This window comes from Panicum virgatum, chromosome 7N (assembly GCF_016808335.1).
Source record: "Panicum virgatum strain AP13 chromosome 7N, P.virgatum_v5, whole genome shotgun sequence".
NCBI lineage: Eukaryota > Viridiplantae > Streptophyta > Magnoliopsida > Poales > Poaceae > Panicum > Panicum virgatum.
In genome coordinates, this window is record NC_053151.1 from 30,488,134 (window position 1) to 30,502,670 (window position 14,537).

Below are 14,537 nucleotides of genomic sequence, written 5' to 3' on the forward strand. Positions count from 1 at the left end.
TTAACAGTCATGGTTAGGGATGCAAGTTTCAATATTCGTGGCTCATAATAGGATTTATTTTTTTAGAAAGGGAGTAATTTCATAGTATACCAAAGGTAACAATTTCAGGTCTTTCAGTCTTTTTTTACAGGTACGAGGAATGGGAAAACTTTAGCAAAAAAAAAGGAAAGAGGAAAGAAAGATAATTCTTATTCCTTCTTTTATCAGATATAAATTAATTGCAACGGGAGACATGCTTTCTTTTTTCTAGCTATATAATATTTCCCTTGCCGTGCGCTGCCATGCTTCTTTTATTATAAATACATAAAATATATATAAGAAGAGAAGGGAAGAGAAGAATTATATATATCCTCCCCTTGCTTGACGTGCCAGCTTAATAAGAAGAGAAGAGAAAAGTGCTTGACGACGTAACAGCTCAGCGCCGACCATGGCATCTACTGTCGGGGACCCATCTACGACGACCATCTCCACGAGATCCTATTATCACGTGCTCCAGATCGATGGGTACTCAACAATCTTTGATACCCTAGCCGATTTTTCTTGTATCGATTCACTCCCGTTCGACGCAGGAGGCTATAGATGGCACAGGAACTTCAACCCCAAGGGATCCAGACCAGAAACTGCCGATTTCATCGCTTTATTTCTCCTCCTTGCTGATCCTGTCGATGGTGAGGCCGTGACAGCAAACATAACATTCAGTCTGCTCAACCCAGACCTGCAGGATTCAGCGTCGCTCTACCGACGCACCGGCATCGCGCCGGTTGCCTTCTCCAAAGTGAATCGGGAGTGTGGGTACCGTAAATTTATCAAAAGGGAATGCTTCGAGCGGTCCAGTAAGTTCCTAAAAGATGATCGTTTCGCCATTAGGATAGACGTACACATTGTGAAGAGAGCGTCGTCATCATCCATGGTGGTTCCACCGTCTGATCTGCACCGGCATCTCCATGGCCTCTTGTCAAGCAAGGAGGGTGCCGACGTCGAGCTGCGAGTCGGCGGGGAGAAGTTTGCGGCGCACCGGCTGGTGCTCGGGGCACGGTCATCGGTCTTCAAGGCGGAGCTCTTCCACCAAACGGAGGGCAGCACCAGCACCAATGCCGTCATACAGATACAAGACATGGATGCACGAGTGTTCAGGGTTCTGCTTACTTTCATATACACAGACGTGTTGCCAGACATGGATCATCAGGATGAGTTTGCAATGACTGGACGTCTGATTGTTGCGGCGGACAGGTACAACCTGCAAAGGCTGAAACTAATGTGTGAAGATAGGCTGTGCGGCCACATTGGTACGGCCTCCGTGGCAACTATCTTGGCACTAGCTAAAAAGCACCACTGCCCTAGTCTTAAGCAGGCATGCTTCGAGTTCCTAGGCTCCTTCGTAGCTCTCTCTAAAGTCATTGGAACTAAACAGTTTGAGTATTTAGAGCTTAGCTGGCCTAACGTCATGAATGAGCTAATATGCAATGTTATTGCTCGCTACGAGGAAAAGAAACAGATTGTTGGGTGCAACAATCAAGAGATCCATGAGAGTGTCATGCTTTTCAGATGAAGTGGCAAGTCGTAGTACCATATGGGAGAATCTGATCGTAGTGTACATCCAGCCAGTCTTATGGATGTCATGCTTAAAATTTTTATCTGCTTATTGTGTAGTACTTTCTACGCTTTGATATGAGAAAATTATATTGCAGGAAAAAAAGCATTTTGTATCACCCGGATTCTAAGATTTCACCACATAAGATATTTTTTGGAGCCATATGATATTTTGTTGCAAATGTCCACTCACAGTGGAATCTGTAGCTAAAAGTCGCAGGACATTTTATTGCAAATGTCGACTCCCTAATAATTATGTTGCAAAAACTACCTTAGCAGCTACATGGTACCGTGCTCTATATTCCTCTTATCCCACATCACCAACGGAAAAGTCATCCACTTAAATTCGTCTTCCCTGTACGTTTTAGTCTGACAGCCATGCTGTTATATTCAGAGATAACACTGAATCAGGAGCAATCTCCCCCGTCATCACTTTTATATGACCATGATTTGGCCTCCAAAAAAAGGTCCCTTCTACAGCTGCTGACCAATCGGGTCAAGTACATCCTTCTCTTTCTATTATTTTGACAATATCTGAATAGTTCCTTTTGCAGGCTCAGCTGATAATACCAAAGAGAACATTACCAAAGACTAAAAAATTCTGAGAACAAAGAAGACCAACCGAAGAAAAGAGCCCAAGGGCCAAAGCTGGTAATTGAAGATCTCAATATATGACAGCACAGTGACAATGCATGCATGATTTCAGTAAATGATTTATGCAAGTGAAGCCACAAATCCTAAATCACCATTCGAGTGTCACACCATGAATTATTATTCCATAAATTATCACAACAGACCATGCCAATGTAAGCGCCAAACGCACCACATTCAGTTACTACCAAACACTAAATAACCTAGAGTACTTAACCGAGCACCTGCCTCCATGCAGTTTAGAACAGCAACATGGTGTTACCAGTACAAGTTACATGATATATGCCAAAAACAACAATCATTCAACATAAATAGGTTTTGCATACCATAGTTAGCTAACAATGTTTTACCAAGATTACCTAATTGGTTTTGCATTCCATAAACAGAGTGGACCTGAAAGCCCTAGGCTATTTAACTAAGCATGTTTACTCTTGGCCCTCACGGAGGGTGCGTCTTTCTTCGCATTTGCTGCACGAAAGGCATATGTATAGCATTCCACTCCCGCGATAAAACCAGCAGCCATAGTGAGCAGTACCATCATCCAGTTCTGTTTTGGCTCATTGTTGTTCTACCTATCAAAACAATGAGCATAATGAGTGAATGTTCAGAATAAATTTCATTTGAGTAAAAATCAAATTTGTTGTAGCGCCTCCAATTACCTTACGGCTTCAGCTTTAATTTTAGCAAATCCACCATAAATAATACAAGCTATCTTGCCATCTATCTCCAATCCCTCTTTTTCTAATTTTGCCAACAAATGAGCAACGTCCTCCTCTGTCTTCCTACGAACATGAGATTTAGCTCCATTGGTGGCTCCACCCTGGTAGGATTAATTAGATAATTATAGTTGAGGCAAATACATGAGTTAAAACAGCTGTTCATGCATGTTAGTGGAAGCTAACGAGAGAGCATGGCTGCAATTGGGGCTAACAATAGTCCTTTTAGAATCCATACTATCAAACATCCAATAGTTTGACTGTACCACCAGCAGTAAAGCAGTCAAGACCATAGTCACAAAGTTCCTGGGTCGACCAGGTCGAGGAACGGGGTCGAGGGTCGTCACTTTATAAAATTGTGGTACAAAGGGGGTATACCTCTGTGGAACGATAAATTATTATGTGGAACGTGACCCTGATTCATCCGGGTCGATATTTTCGGGTCGAGCGTCTTTAGAAAGACAAAAACTATATATGTGCTACTAATGAAGAAACTAATCTGCACAAGCATATAAGAAATGTATAAAAAGAGTACATTTAGACCATAGTACACATACTCGGCTCATTATCTAACAAAAACCACACCCATAACCTTCTTATCCCAATTAAATCTGCTAGTAATGGGGCTGCAACCCCTCTCAAACCGGGACGCGATCCAATCTTGAATGGGACACTGACCCTCTTTGAGCCCGACCCTCGAATCGGAACGGCGTTCCCGGGTCGTGGGACGAGGCATCGACCTCAAATCCTGTGACTATGGTCAAGACTAACTATATGCAATTTATATTACACAAGGCCTGTTTTTGGAAACGCATTAACAACAGTGCAATTTAGAACATGTGCATTGATGTGGAAGCTATACAATAGTGGTCAAATCCGGCACTTACTGTGCATATGGAAGTGGCAATATTCATCATTATTGGTCCAATCACATAATCCCTCTGCTAACAAGGGTCTGAACTAAGTAATTGCATCAAACCCCATATATTTGCATCGTTATCGTCTAGAAAGAAAAGCCAGCCCATGGCGCATCATATAATTAGTTAGTATCAAAAACAGTTTGATCCGAGCCTACAGGTTAATTCGGTGATAGATGATGGGAGATCTCGTCAGAACTAGTAGTCAGACTGCGAATTGCAGGCATCATAGGTGTATCAATCGAACGAGGGCAGGACTAGGTCCCTGATAAGTGAGAGGCGGAGAGTCCGCCGGCGGCGAATCACGGGGGCCCAGATCCCGCCGAGGAGTGCTTGGGGGAGAGCGCAGCGCCATGGCTGGTCGTAATCTAAATTTATCTTTTATAAAGAATATTTTTGCATGATCATTGAGATTCCCTCCTCTACCTCTAGTTTCGCTGAAGTAATACATCCTCTAAATCTTTCCTCTATACCAACTAACTGTTACGGGACCCACATGTCAGTTTTTTTATTTCCTTTTTACCCTCCCACCGCCCCCTTCCTCCCACGCACTCTCTCTCGCGCGCGAGTCGCCCCCGGCAGCGGCGCCCCCCAGCGGCACGGCGAAGCTTGGCCGCCACCCCCACAGCGGCTCCCGGCGGCGCGGCGGAGCTCGGCCGCGGCCCCCAGTGGCGCGTTCGCGGCGACCGAGCTCATCCGCGAGCGGCGCACGGCGAGGCGGGCCGCGGTGATGCACGACGAGGCAGAGGCCTGGCCCAGGCGACGCACGGCGAGGCCGTCCTCCTCCCTCACGAGGCGAGCCGCGGCGGGCGGAGACGCGGGCGAGGGCCCGAGCGGTGGCACAACGGCCGACCTGGAGGCCCGCGCGGCTCCCGGCGGCGCGGCGGGCGGAGCTCGAGGCGGCGTGCAGGCGCGTGTTGACGGCTATTATTTTCTATTTTGACCGTCAACTTATCGGGAATAACATGAGCTTTACACTATGTTTCATATATATTTTACTTATTTCTAATGAGTGCAATAAGTTTTGGGTGAGTTGTGGTCGCAGGAACTAGTGTACCAAAAATCAGAAAAATTGGACAAGATACCAGGCCGGCCGGCCTGGCACCTCAACATACCATGCCACGAAACTTTGCCAAAGTGATCATGAGCACAAATCCAAGCCAATCCAATTTGGTTCCGTCCAAAATTCACAAACAAAGACCGAAAGGCTTGAGCAATGGAAGGTTAGGTCCACTTTCAGTGTCCAAACACAGTTTCAAGACCTAAACCACCTTGAGCAAAAATATGCAACCGTTGATTGATGCATCGGTGAAACGGAGGGCCGAGAGGAGCCAAACCCAGGCCGGCCGGCCTAAGGGAGGCCGGCCGGCCTAACAATCATGTGCTTTGGACTCAATCCTCTTCCACCAACTTCCAGAAGACAATCCAAGCCATCCACAAAAAATCGGTGGCCAGATGCTGGGATCCCCAGGCCTGCCGGCCCAACTTTGCAGCGTCTCAAGCTCAGATTTGGCGTGGAAGTTAAGCACAACCGCCACAACTGCGTGCAACTGACGCTAGCCCAAATACCGACCTTGGAGCACTATAAATAGAGAGCAACACCCTCACTCTCAACACACACCAAAAGAAGTTCTCTCTTCTCATTCTTAGTTTCTAGAGTAGGTTAGGTAGTCTGGGAGTTAGAGTCGAGTCGAGCTTGTCTCTGGATTCCGGAGTCGTCATCGGAAGTCGGGTATAGCTCTTGTATCTTTTTCTTTTACATTTATCAATATAAGTTATCTTCTTTATCTTTTTGAGTCAGCTTTACTTTCCGCATTTATTTACCTTTCCAAGTTATCTTACTTGTGTGCGGAAGTAAATCTCTAGTTTAGGCTTTGTATCTATCTTGTTTATCGGGATCTTATCTTACGGGTTTTCTCGCCCGGACTAGAGTATCTCAAGTTAGTGCTCTAGACTGAGGGGGATTTCTCTTGTTCGCGACAAGAGAAATTCTAACACCGAGTACGGACGTGGTGTCTGGGCTTAGTGTTAGCTAGGTAGTGTGTTCCACCCCACGGAACCGTTGTGGTAGTCGGTAGGTGGTGACAGCCCTATCCGTCCTTTGTAGTCCACCATGTTCGGGTGTTTTCATAGCAGTAGTTGCAGGTTGCCGTTGGACTCCCCTCTCATCCCTTTCTGAAGTCTTTCCTCTTCCAGCTGCCGAAGTAAGCTCTAGATTCCCGATAACTAGTTATAAGTAAGGTTTAGTCTAGAGAGGCTAGCTCGATAGTTTAGAAGTGTTTTAGGAGTCTTCCTCGCTCGTTGTCCACCCAGCTGCCTACCTCTCTAAGGATTAGAGTCTCCTGTGTCAGATGGTCATCGTTGGCCATTACCCTACCTATCATATCAAGCTTACCCCCCACTAAGTTAGTCGGTAGATATCTCTAGTAAAGTTTGTCACTCGATTATTCGATACTCTTTAACCACAGTGCTTCCCTGAGGAAATATACGATACCCTGGAATACTCCAAGGTGAAGTGCTACAGCGGTGATTCTGTGCGCTTGCGGAATCCATATTCTGTTGGGCGTAAGAAACACCAACAAGCATTTCTGGCGCCGTTGCCGGGAAAACAATTGGCTAAAGATTTCGTTGAATAATTTGATAAAATTTACTAGGTTGTCACCGCTAATTTTAGCGGGATTACCATTGCTCTCGGTATCTTTGTGATTTCTGCAGAGCAGGGCACGACCAATTTCGATCTACCATACCACTTCAACTCAGATCCAGAAAGAATTGGGTGAATTTTTTTTCTACCAGAAGAAATTTTCTTAGGATCAAGGTTTGACAACGCCAGCTTCAATACCCATGGCTCAGAAGACACTCCGTCAATTTTCAGCCCCGTCCAATAGCCATATCCCTACTGGACTGAACAATTATCAAGGCACTGATGGCTTTGAAATAAAGACTGAGCTTGTCAACATGGTTCAAGCAAATCCCTTTTGCTGATAGGCATCAGAGGATGCCCACGCTCATCTGCAGAATTTTCTGGAAGTGAGCAGCATAATCAACCCAAAAGGCACTACGATGAATAATGTTCGTCTTCGACTGTTCCCATTCTCTTTGCTTGGGAAGGCAAAGATGTGGTCTTACACCTACAAGGAAGGATTCAACACTTGGGATGTGTGCTCCAATGCTTTTCTGGTCAAGTACTTCCCGGTGGGCAAGACCAATGCCCTTCGGAACAAGATTTCCAGTTTTGAACAACTCCAGGATGAGACAGTCCCGGAAGCCTGGGAACGTCTTCAGGAATATATTGCAGCATGCCCACACCACGGCATGGAAGAGTGGCTTATCATTCAAAGCTTCTTCCATGGCCTGAACCAGAGATTGCAAGATCACATAGACGCAACATTGGGAGGAGCATTCCTCTCTCTCGATGTTGCAGGAGCTAAAGTGCTCATCGACAAGATTGCTTCCAATCAGAGTTGGAAAGGAGATTGGCAGCCGGCTCATGCAAATGGAATACATGAAATCGACAGTGTCAATGTGCTGGCAGCCAAGATGGATCTTCTCATAGAAAAGCTGAAATCTCCACACCAGGAGGTTAACCAGACTATGGAGCCTCAGATGAAATGTGAGAAATGAAGCAATACTGGACACTCGGACAAATCTTGCCCATTCACTCAAGAGGACGAGAACTCTATTGGGAACAACACTCCCAATGACTCAGACTGTCTTCCTCAGCAAGGTTGGAATTCTAAGCCCGACCTCCCCTTCGGCCAACAGCAAGGTATCAATTTTAATAATAGTTATCAGCCCTCGCTTAAAGACTTCATGAATGGCCAAAAATAAAATAATGACAACATTAGTGAGAAATTTCTTGCTAATGATAAAATTCTTGAGTCTTTGGCTATGCAACTAGAAGGGTTTAACTCTGTTATTAAACATCAGTTGAGTTTCAACGAACGGTTAGAAACTAAAGTAACTCAGCTGGCCTCATCCTGCCTTAACCACGACACGGGGAAGCTTCCGGGCAACCGGAAGTGACCCCGAAAGAAATTGTGAGTGCGGTAGCTATGTGGGGAAGACAATCCGCACAGAAACCACATCTTCCGCAGGATGCAGGTATACCATCCTGCCTTAACCACGACGCGGGGAAGCTCTCCAGGCAACCGGAAGTAACCCTGAAAGAAAGTGTGAGTATGGTAGCTGTGCAGGCAAGACAATCCGCACAGAAACACCTCTTCCGCAGGATGCAAGTACACGGTGGAAGACCGTAATCGCCAGGAATACCGATGCTGTAGACGGTGTGCTGGAGGAGGCAGAAGAATCCAACACCATTGCTACCCAGGAAGACCCTGTGGAACCCCCTAGAACTTCACGGGACTGTCACAATACAACCGCCTTACCGTTTCTAGAGCAGAGAAGGAAGCCGGTGGCCGACTAGCAATTCGGCAAGTTCGTCGAGGTAACTAAGAAGTTTTATGGCAACATACCACTTCTTGATACTATGCAGGTTCCCATGTACGCCAAGTATCTCAAGGATATCGTTGGCAATAAGAGGGCCCTGCCGACCACCGAGGTCGTGCAACTTACGGATGAGTGTAGCACAGCTATACTCAATCCTCTCCTGGAGAAGAAGAAGAAACCAGGATGCCCCACCATCACATGTTCCATCGGAGCTCAACATTTTAAGCACGCTCTTTACGATCTGCGAGCAAGTATCAGCATCATGCCAAAGGTAATTTATGATAAACTTAACCATCATGAGCTTGCTTCTACTGCCATGTGTTTGCAGCTAGCAGACCATTCAGTTCGTCATCTCGCTGGGATCGCCAAGGATATTCCGGTGAAAATATGGAATTTCTTTGTTCCCGTTGATTTTGCCATTCTCGACATGGAAGTCAACACTGGGATCCCTCTCATATTGGGGAGGCCATTCTTGAGCATGACAACTGCACACATTGATGCGGGAGTTGGAGTAATCCAACTTAACATCAATGGGCAGAAGGAGAGATTCGGTTTCAGACCAAAGGATGAACAATGCTCACAGATCAAAAGTTTCAAACGGAAGGAATCCGTGAAAGAGCTGGAGAAGCCATATTCCCTCATCGAATTTGTGGAGAATATTCAAACTCGAGAGGAGATTAAGGTGTATAACCAACGGAACGTGAAGCAGAATATCCAACGTAAGAATTTTTTGGAATTAGGAAAGAAAGAGATCGAAGTAACTCTGCCTACACAGAAGAAGTAGCAGAAGAAAGCGTCACCACCAATGTCTCCATCAGGTGACGACGACCAAACCCAAAGTATGGATAGTCTCGCTCAGGACGAGAAACTCGAGCCCTTGCCATGAGGTACGTGGTAGTTATCCATTCTTATTGTATTTGCATATAGGATAGTTTATATTCTTGCATAATCTTCCCTTTCTCAACATGGCATGTTTAAATTCTCACAAATGCATTCTTTTCACTTTACATTGCATAAAAAAATCGATCAAGATGGCAAACCTACTGAGTTTCATTCAAGCTTGGGGGGTGCCCATGTATCCATGTAAGTCGTCCGACCTATCCATTCATCTTGTGTCCAAAAAAAATAAAAAAAATAATAGTTAGTTTAATCATTCAAAAACTCAAAAAAATAAAAGTAAAAGATTAAAATAAAGTAAAAACAAAATAAATAAATTAAAACACAAAAAAATGTGTTTCATGCTTTGAATAAAACTCCCAACCCATATGTATGGAAATCCGTGTAAGCTCTTATCATGGAGATGATGAATAGTTACTCTATCCATGCTTTGCAAGTGCCTCGTATACAACTGTTTACTCTCCTAGTACTTGAACTAGTTGGCACATAAGTAGTTCCACTAAAATCTGGTTGTGTGGGAGCATGAGCTTGATTTCCTAGTCTAAGTTGTTGTGAGATTTGAGATGGCTCGAATCGGAATAAAACTGCATGCTCTAATAGGGAACCTCTCGGAATTTCTTTAAAACAAAACATGGTAAAATATTCCCCTTTGGTTTGCATGTCCTACCCAAAGCCATAACGTTTTATCATATTAACCTATAAAAACTATCTTGAGTTATTTTGAGCTTTGCCGAATGGTGAGTCCGTTCGAGGAAGGTGCTTGTCATCTACCGATCTTTCTCCTTTGCGTCACCATTGTTTTGCTAGCCTCAAAATGTCTGGCATGTCAATTACCTACTCCGGGTATTGATATCCACCTTCGCCAGTGTAACGACCCGACCCGGGATAACGGCTAAGATATACTCTGCACGTTGAGTAAACCACACCTGCTAAATAACTCTCTTGCGCTTTCGTCCTCGCTTCGCACAAAAAGTTTCAACCGGAGTTATTCAACTCCCCGAGACCGGCCTTTTAAGGTGGCTCATCTCTCCCTCGCTTCCTAGTACGGGACTATTGTCGCTACAGTATTTTTTCGGCACTACAGTAGCCAAGCTACAGTAACTCGAGATTCGGCCCGGCCCATCTGGCCCGTGGGCTGTTACAATCACCCACGAATCATCGAACCAGCTTACCCATACGGGACAAAGGATCAGGATCTCCTCTCTTGGCCACGTCCCATACGTCTAGTGCTAACGGTCTCATGTGCCACGTCCGTGTGTCCAGTGCTAATGGTCCCTGTGCGACGTTCGTGCCTCGCACGCGCCTGTTCACATGCCGGTGGCATCTGCGACCACGCGCCCATGCTCATGCCCGCGCACTTATGCCCGTATGTGCCCGTGAAACTGCGAGAGTCGGTTCTGATACCACTGTAACGACCCGGCCTGAAATAACGGCTAAGATCTACTCTGCACGTTGAGTAAACCACACCTGTTAAATAACTCTCTTGCGCTTTCGTCCTCACTTCGCACAAAAGGTTGGAACCGGAGTTATTCAACTCCTCGAGACTGGCCTTTTAAGCTGGCTCGTCTCTCCCTCGCTTCCCAGTACGGGACTATTGTCGCTATAGTATTTTTTCGGCACTACAGTAGCCGAGCTGTTACATCCAGACAATTCCTTCACAACAAAACCCAATATCTCCACATTGAGCCTATCCATTTCGAATGGTCTATCCAAGCAATGCTCCCTTCCAATAACTCTATACTCATGGAGTATGGGTCATCTTCTTTATAAAAAAAACTGGAGCGAAAGCAATGAAAGAAAAAAGAAAAAGAAAAGAAAAAGACAAGACCCATACCTCCACTCAAAAGAGTTGAAATAAGGGGCTCAAAAGACTAAAATTTTCTAAGTGTGAGTCCATTTCCTCCCTCTTCCCTGAACACTTCACCTCCCATAAGATCGGGATTTGATCGAGTACCAACCTCTTGCGAACCACTCTTCGGCTCAGCAACACAGGTAACCAAGGTATGCTCTTCCTACCAAAAACTCCACATATCAGCCCTAGAGTAGGAAGAAGATAATCAAATTGTCCGACCATGGTGAGGACCATACACCTTGAGCAACTTGAGAGTACCATCGGGGAATCTTAAACCACTTTTGAAAAACTTGCAAAAAAACTCCGAGATAGGAACCTGAAAAGGAGGCAGGAAATATTCCGGTGAAGGTTGTTCAATCTCTCAACCGCCCAAGACGAGGGATGAAATCCGAGTAAGCCCCATCTCCAGAAACCAAGTTATGAGCCAACTTATTCAAAGTACATATGGGTTAGAGTATTATGTTGTGCATAAGGTTTCTGCAGGGTATGAGCATTGATGCAACTCCTGATCCACCGAGCCTCAGCTTTAGCTTTGCTCGAGGATGAGCAAAAGTTTAAGCTTGGGGGGTGTTGACGGCCATTATTTCCTATTTTGACCGTCAACTTCTTGGGAATAACATGAGCTTTACACCATGTTCTATACATATTTTGCTTATTTCTAACAAGTGCAACAAGTTTCGGATGAGTTGTGGTCGCAGGAACTAGTGTACCAAAAATCAGGAAAATTGGACAAAATACCAGGCCGACCGGCCTACCCTAGGCTGGCCGGCCTGGCACATCAGCATACCATGCCACGAAACTTTGCCAGAGTGATCATAAGCACAAATCTAAGCCAATCCAATTTGGTTCCGTCCAAAATTCACAAACAAAGACCGAAAGGCTTGAGCAATGAAAGGTTGGGTCCACTTTCAGTGTCCAAACGCAGTTTCAAGACCTAAACCACCTTGAGCAAGAATGTGCAATAGTTGATTGATGCGTCAGTGAAACGGAGGGCCGAGAGGAGCCAAACCCAGGCCGGCCGGCCTAACAATCACGTGCTTTGGACCCAATCCTCTTCCACCGACTTCCAGGAGATAATCCAAGCCGTCCACAAAAAGTCGGTGGCTAGATGGTGGGATCCCCAGGCCGGCCGGCCTAGGGGAGGCCGACCGGCCCCACTTTGCGGCGTCTCAAGCTTGGATTTGGTGTGGAAGTTAAACACAACCGCCACAACTGCGTGCAACTAATGCTAGACCAAATACCGACCTTGGAGCACTATAAATAGAGAGCAACATCCTCACTCTCAACACACACCAAAAGGAGTTCTCTCTTCTCATTCTTAGTTTCTAGAGTAGGTTAGGTAGTCTGGGAGTTAGAGTCGAGTCGAGCTTGTCTCGGGATTCCGGAGTCGTCATCGGAAGTCGGGTATAGCTCTTGTATCTTTTCCTTTGACATTTATCAATATAAGTTATCTTTTTTATCTTTTTGAGTCAGCTTTACTTTCCGCATTTATTTACCTTTCTAAGTTATCTTACTTGTGTGCAGAAGTAAATCTCTAGTTTAGGCTTTGTACCTATCTTGTTTATCGGGATCTTATCTTACGGGTTTTCTCACCCAGACTAGAGTATCTCAAGTTAGTACTCTAGGTTGAGGGGGATTTCTCTTGTTCGCGACAAGAGAAATCCTAACACCGAGTACGGACGTGGTGTCTGGGCTTAGTGTTAGCTAGGAAGTGTGTTCCACCCCACGGAACCGTTGTGGTAGTCAGTAGGTGGTGACAGCCCTATCCGTCCTTTGTAGTCCACCACGTTTAGGTGTTTTCATAGCAGTAGTTACAGGTTGCCGTTGGACTCCCCTCTCATCCCTTTCTGAAGTCCTTCCTCTTCCAGCCGCCTAAGTAAGCTCTAGGTTTCCGATAACTAGTTAGAAGTAAGGTTTAGTTTAGAGAGGCTAGCTCGATAGTTTAGAAGTGTTTTAGGAATATTTCTTGCTCGTTGTCCTCCCAGCTGCCTACCTCTCTAAGGATTAGAGTCTCCTGTGTCAGATGGTCATCGTTGGCCATTACCCTACCTATCATATCAGGCTTTCCCCCACTAAGTTAGTCGGTTGATATCTCTAGTAAAGTTTGTCATTCGATTCTTCGATACTCTTTAACCATAGTTCTTCCCTGAGGAAATATATGATACCCTATGATAGTCCAAGGTGAAGTGCTATAGCGGTGATTCTGTGCACTTGCGGAATCCATATTCTATTGAGCGTAAGAAACGCCAACAGTGCGGCTCGGCGGGCGGCCACGGCGCGGCGAGCTCAGCGGCTGGGTCCTCGCTCCGCGGCGCCAGCTCCCTCCTTCCTCCTCCGCGAGCACCGCTGGATTTGGGCTTGGCGGCGTCGAGCTCCGCCGCGCCAAGCTCCCTCCATCTCCGCGGGCGGCAGGCTCGCCTCGGTTCCGGCGCGCCCAGCAGGGGCCCCTCTCCGGCGTCCTCGAGGTCGGCGCAGGGGAGGTCGGGCCCCCCGGCTTCCCCGCCGTCCTCGCCGTATCCAATTTCGACCTTGTCCTGGGCCGCTTCCCCCATCATCCTCGTCTCCGTCTACCCCGGCCCGTTCGTCGGTCTAGACACGGTCCTCGCCGCCGTGCGCAGGCCCGCGGCGGCGGCCCACGGCTCTGGCTTCCTCCTTTGGCAAGTGCGCCGGGTCCTTGCTCCCCTGCACGCGGGAGCAGCAGCGCGTCCGGCGCGTGGCGAGGCGGGCCGTGGCACCGCGGCGGCCATGTCTTCCCCCCTCATCTCCGGCGGCGGGCCTCCCTCCTTCCTCCTCGCCGATGGCCTTCCAGGCGGCGTTCCGGTCCGGCCTCCTCTCTTCTCCTCCCTCCTCCTGCCGCCGTTCGGGTCCGACCTCCTCCGTCGGCGTGTTTGGGGAGCAGCCAGAGCCGGCGGAGCTTGCGGTGGTGCTAGAGGAGCAGGGGCGGTCTGGGAGCAGCTGCAGCCAGCAGAAGGGGGTGACGCGCGTGGGCCTGCGCCACATTAGCCCTTAGCGGACTTCCGCTTGGGTAGCGTAGAGCTCCCAGTATGCCGCTACAGCAAAACGGGGTCCTACAGGATGCTTTAGCGAGCGCCGGAGGGGATAGCCTAAGAGGTCCATGGCAAATAGTAGTCTTCGAGCTGCCGCTCAGGCCTACAGTGGGCCGCGACATTTGGTGTGGCGCGGCGTTGGTGACGACGGCGCAGTTCGCGGATAGCTTCTTTTGGCTCCTCTCCCAGGTTGTGGCGGCGTACTGTTTTGTAGTGTGCGTTGTTTGCGTGCGTTGTTTGTGTGGTGGTAGTGTTCGCTTCGGCGCGTTATGTACGAATGCTTCTTCTTCTTATATGATGTGGCAGTGCTCCTGCCTTTTATTTCAAAAAAAACCTCCAGAATTTCTATCTTCTCTCTTTTTTTGAAAAAAAAATCTAAATTACTCCCCACAAAGTGTAACATCCCGTATTTTCTAAA

General features: G+C 47.0%; 1 protein-coding gene and 1 non-coding gene across 2 annotated transcripts; one reads left to right on the top strand and one right to left on the bottom strand.

Annotated features, from left to right (window-relative positions):
- Positions 1–427: 427 nt before the first annotated feature.
- On the top strand, positions 428–1,549 carry LOC120681135 (BTB/POZ and MATH domain-containing protein 1-like). Its single transcript, XM_039962669.1, has one exon. It carries the CDS (start codon positions 428–430, stop codon positions 1,547–1,549), a length of 1,122 nt encoding a protein of 373 aa, XP_039818603.1.
- A 5,535-nt stretch (positions 1,550–7,084) lies between these two features.
- LOC120684115 lies at positions 7,085–7,191 on the bottom strand. Its single transcript, XR_005679098.1, has one exon. It is a non-coding gene; the product is annotated as a small nucleolar RNA R71 (small nucleolar RNA).
- Positions 7,192–14,537: the final 7,346 nt, after the last annotated feature.

Excerpts from the sequence above, each read along its gene's own strand:
- LOC120681135 (XM_039962669.1), top strand. The coding sequence starts at position 428 with ATGGCATCTACTGTCGGGGACCCATCTACGACGACCATCTCCACGAGA.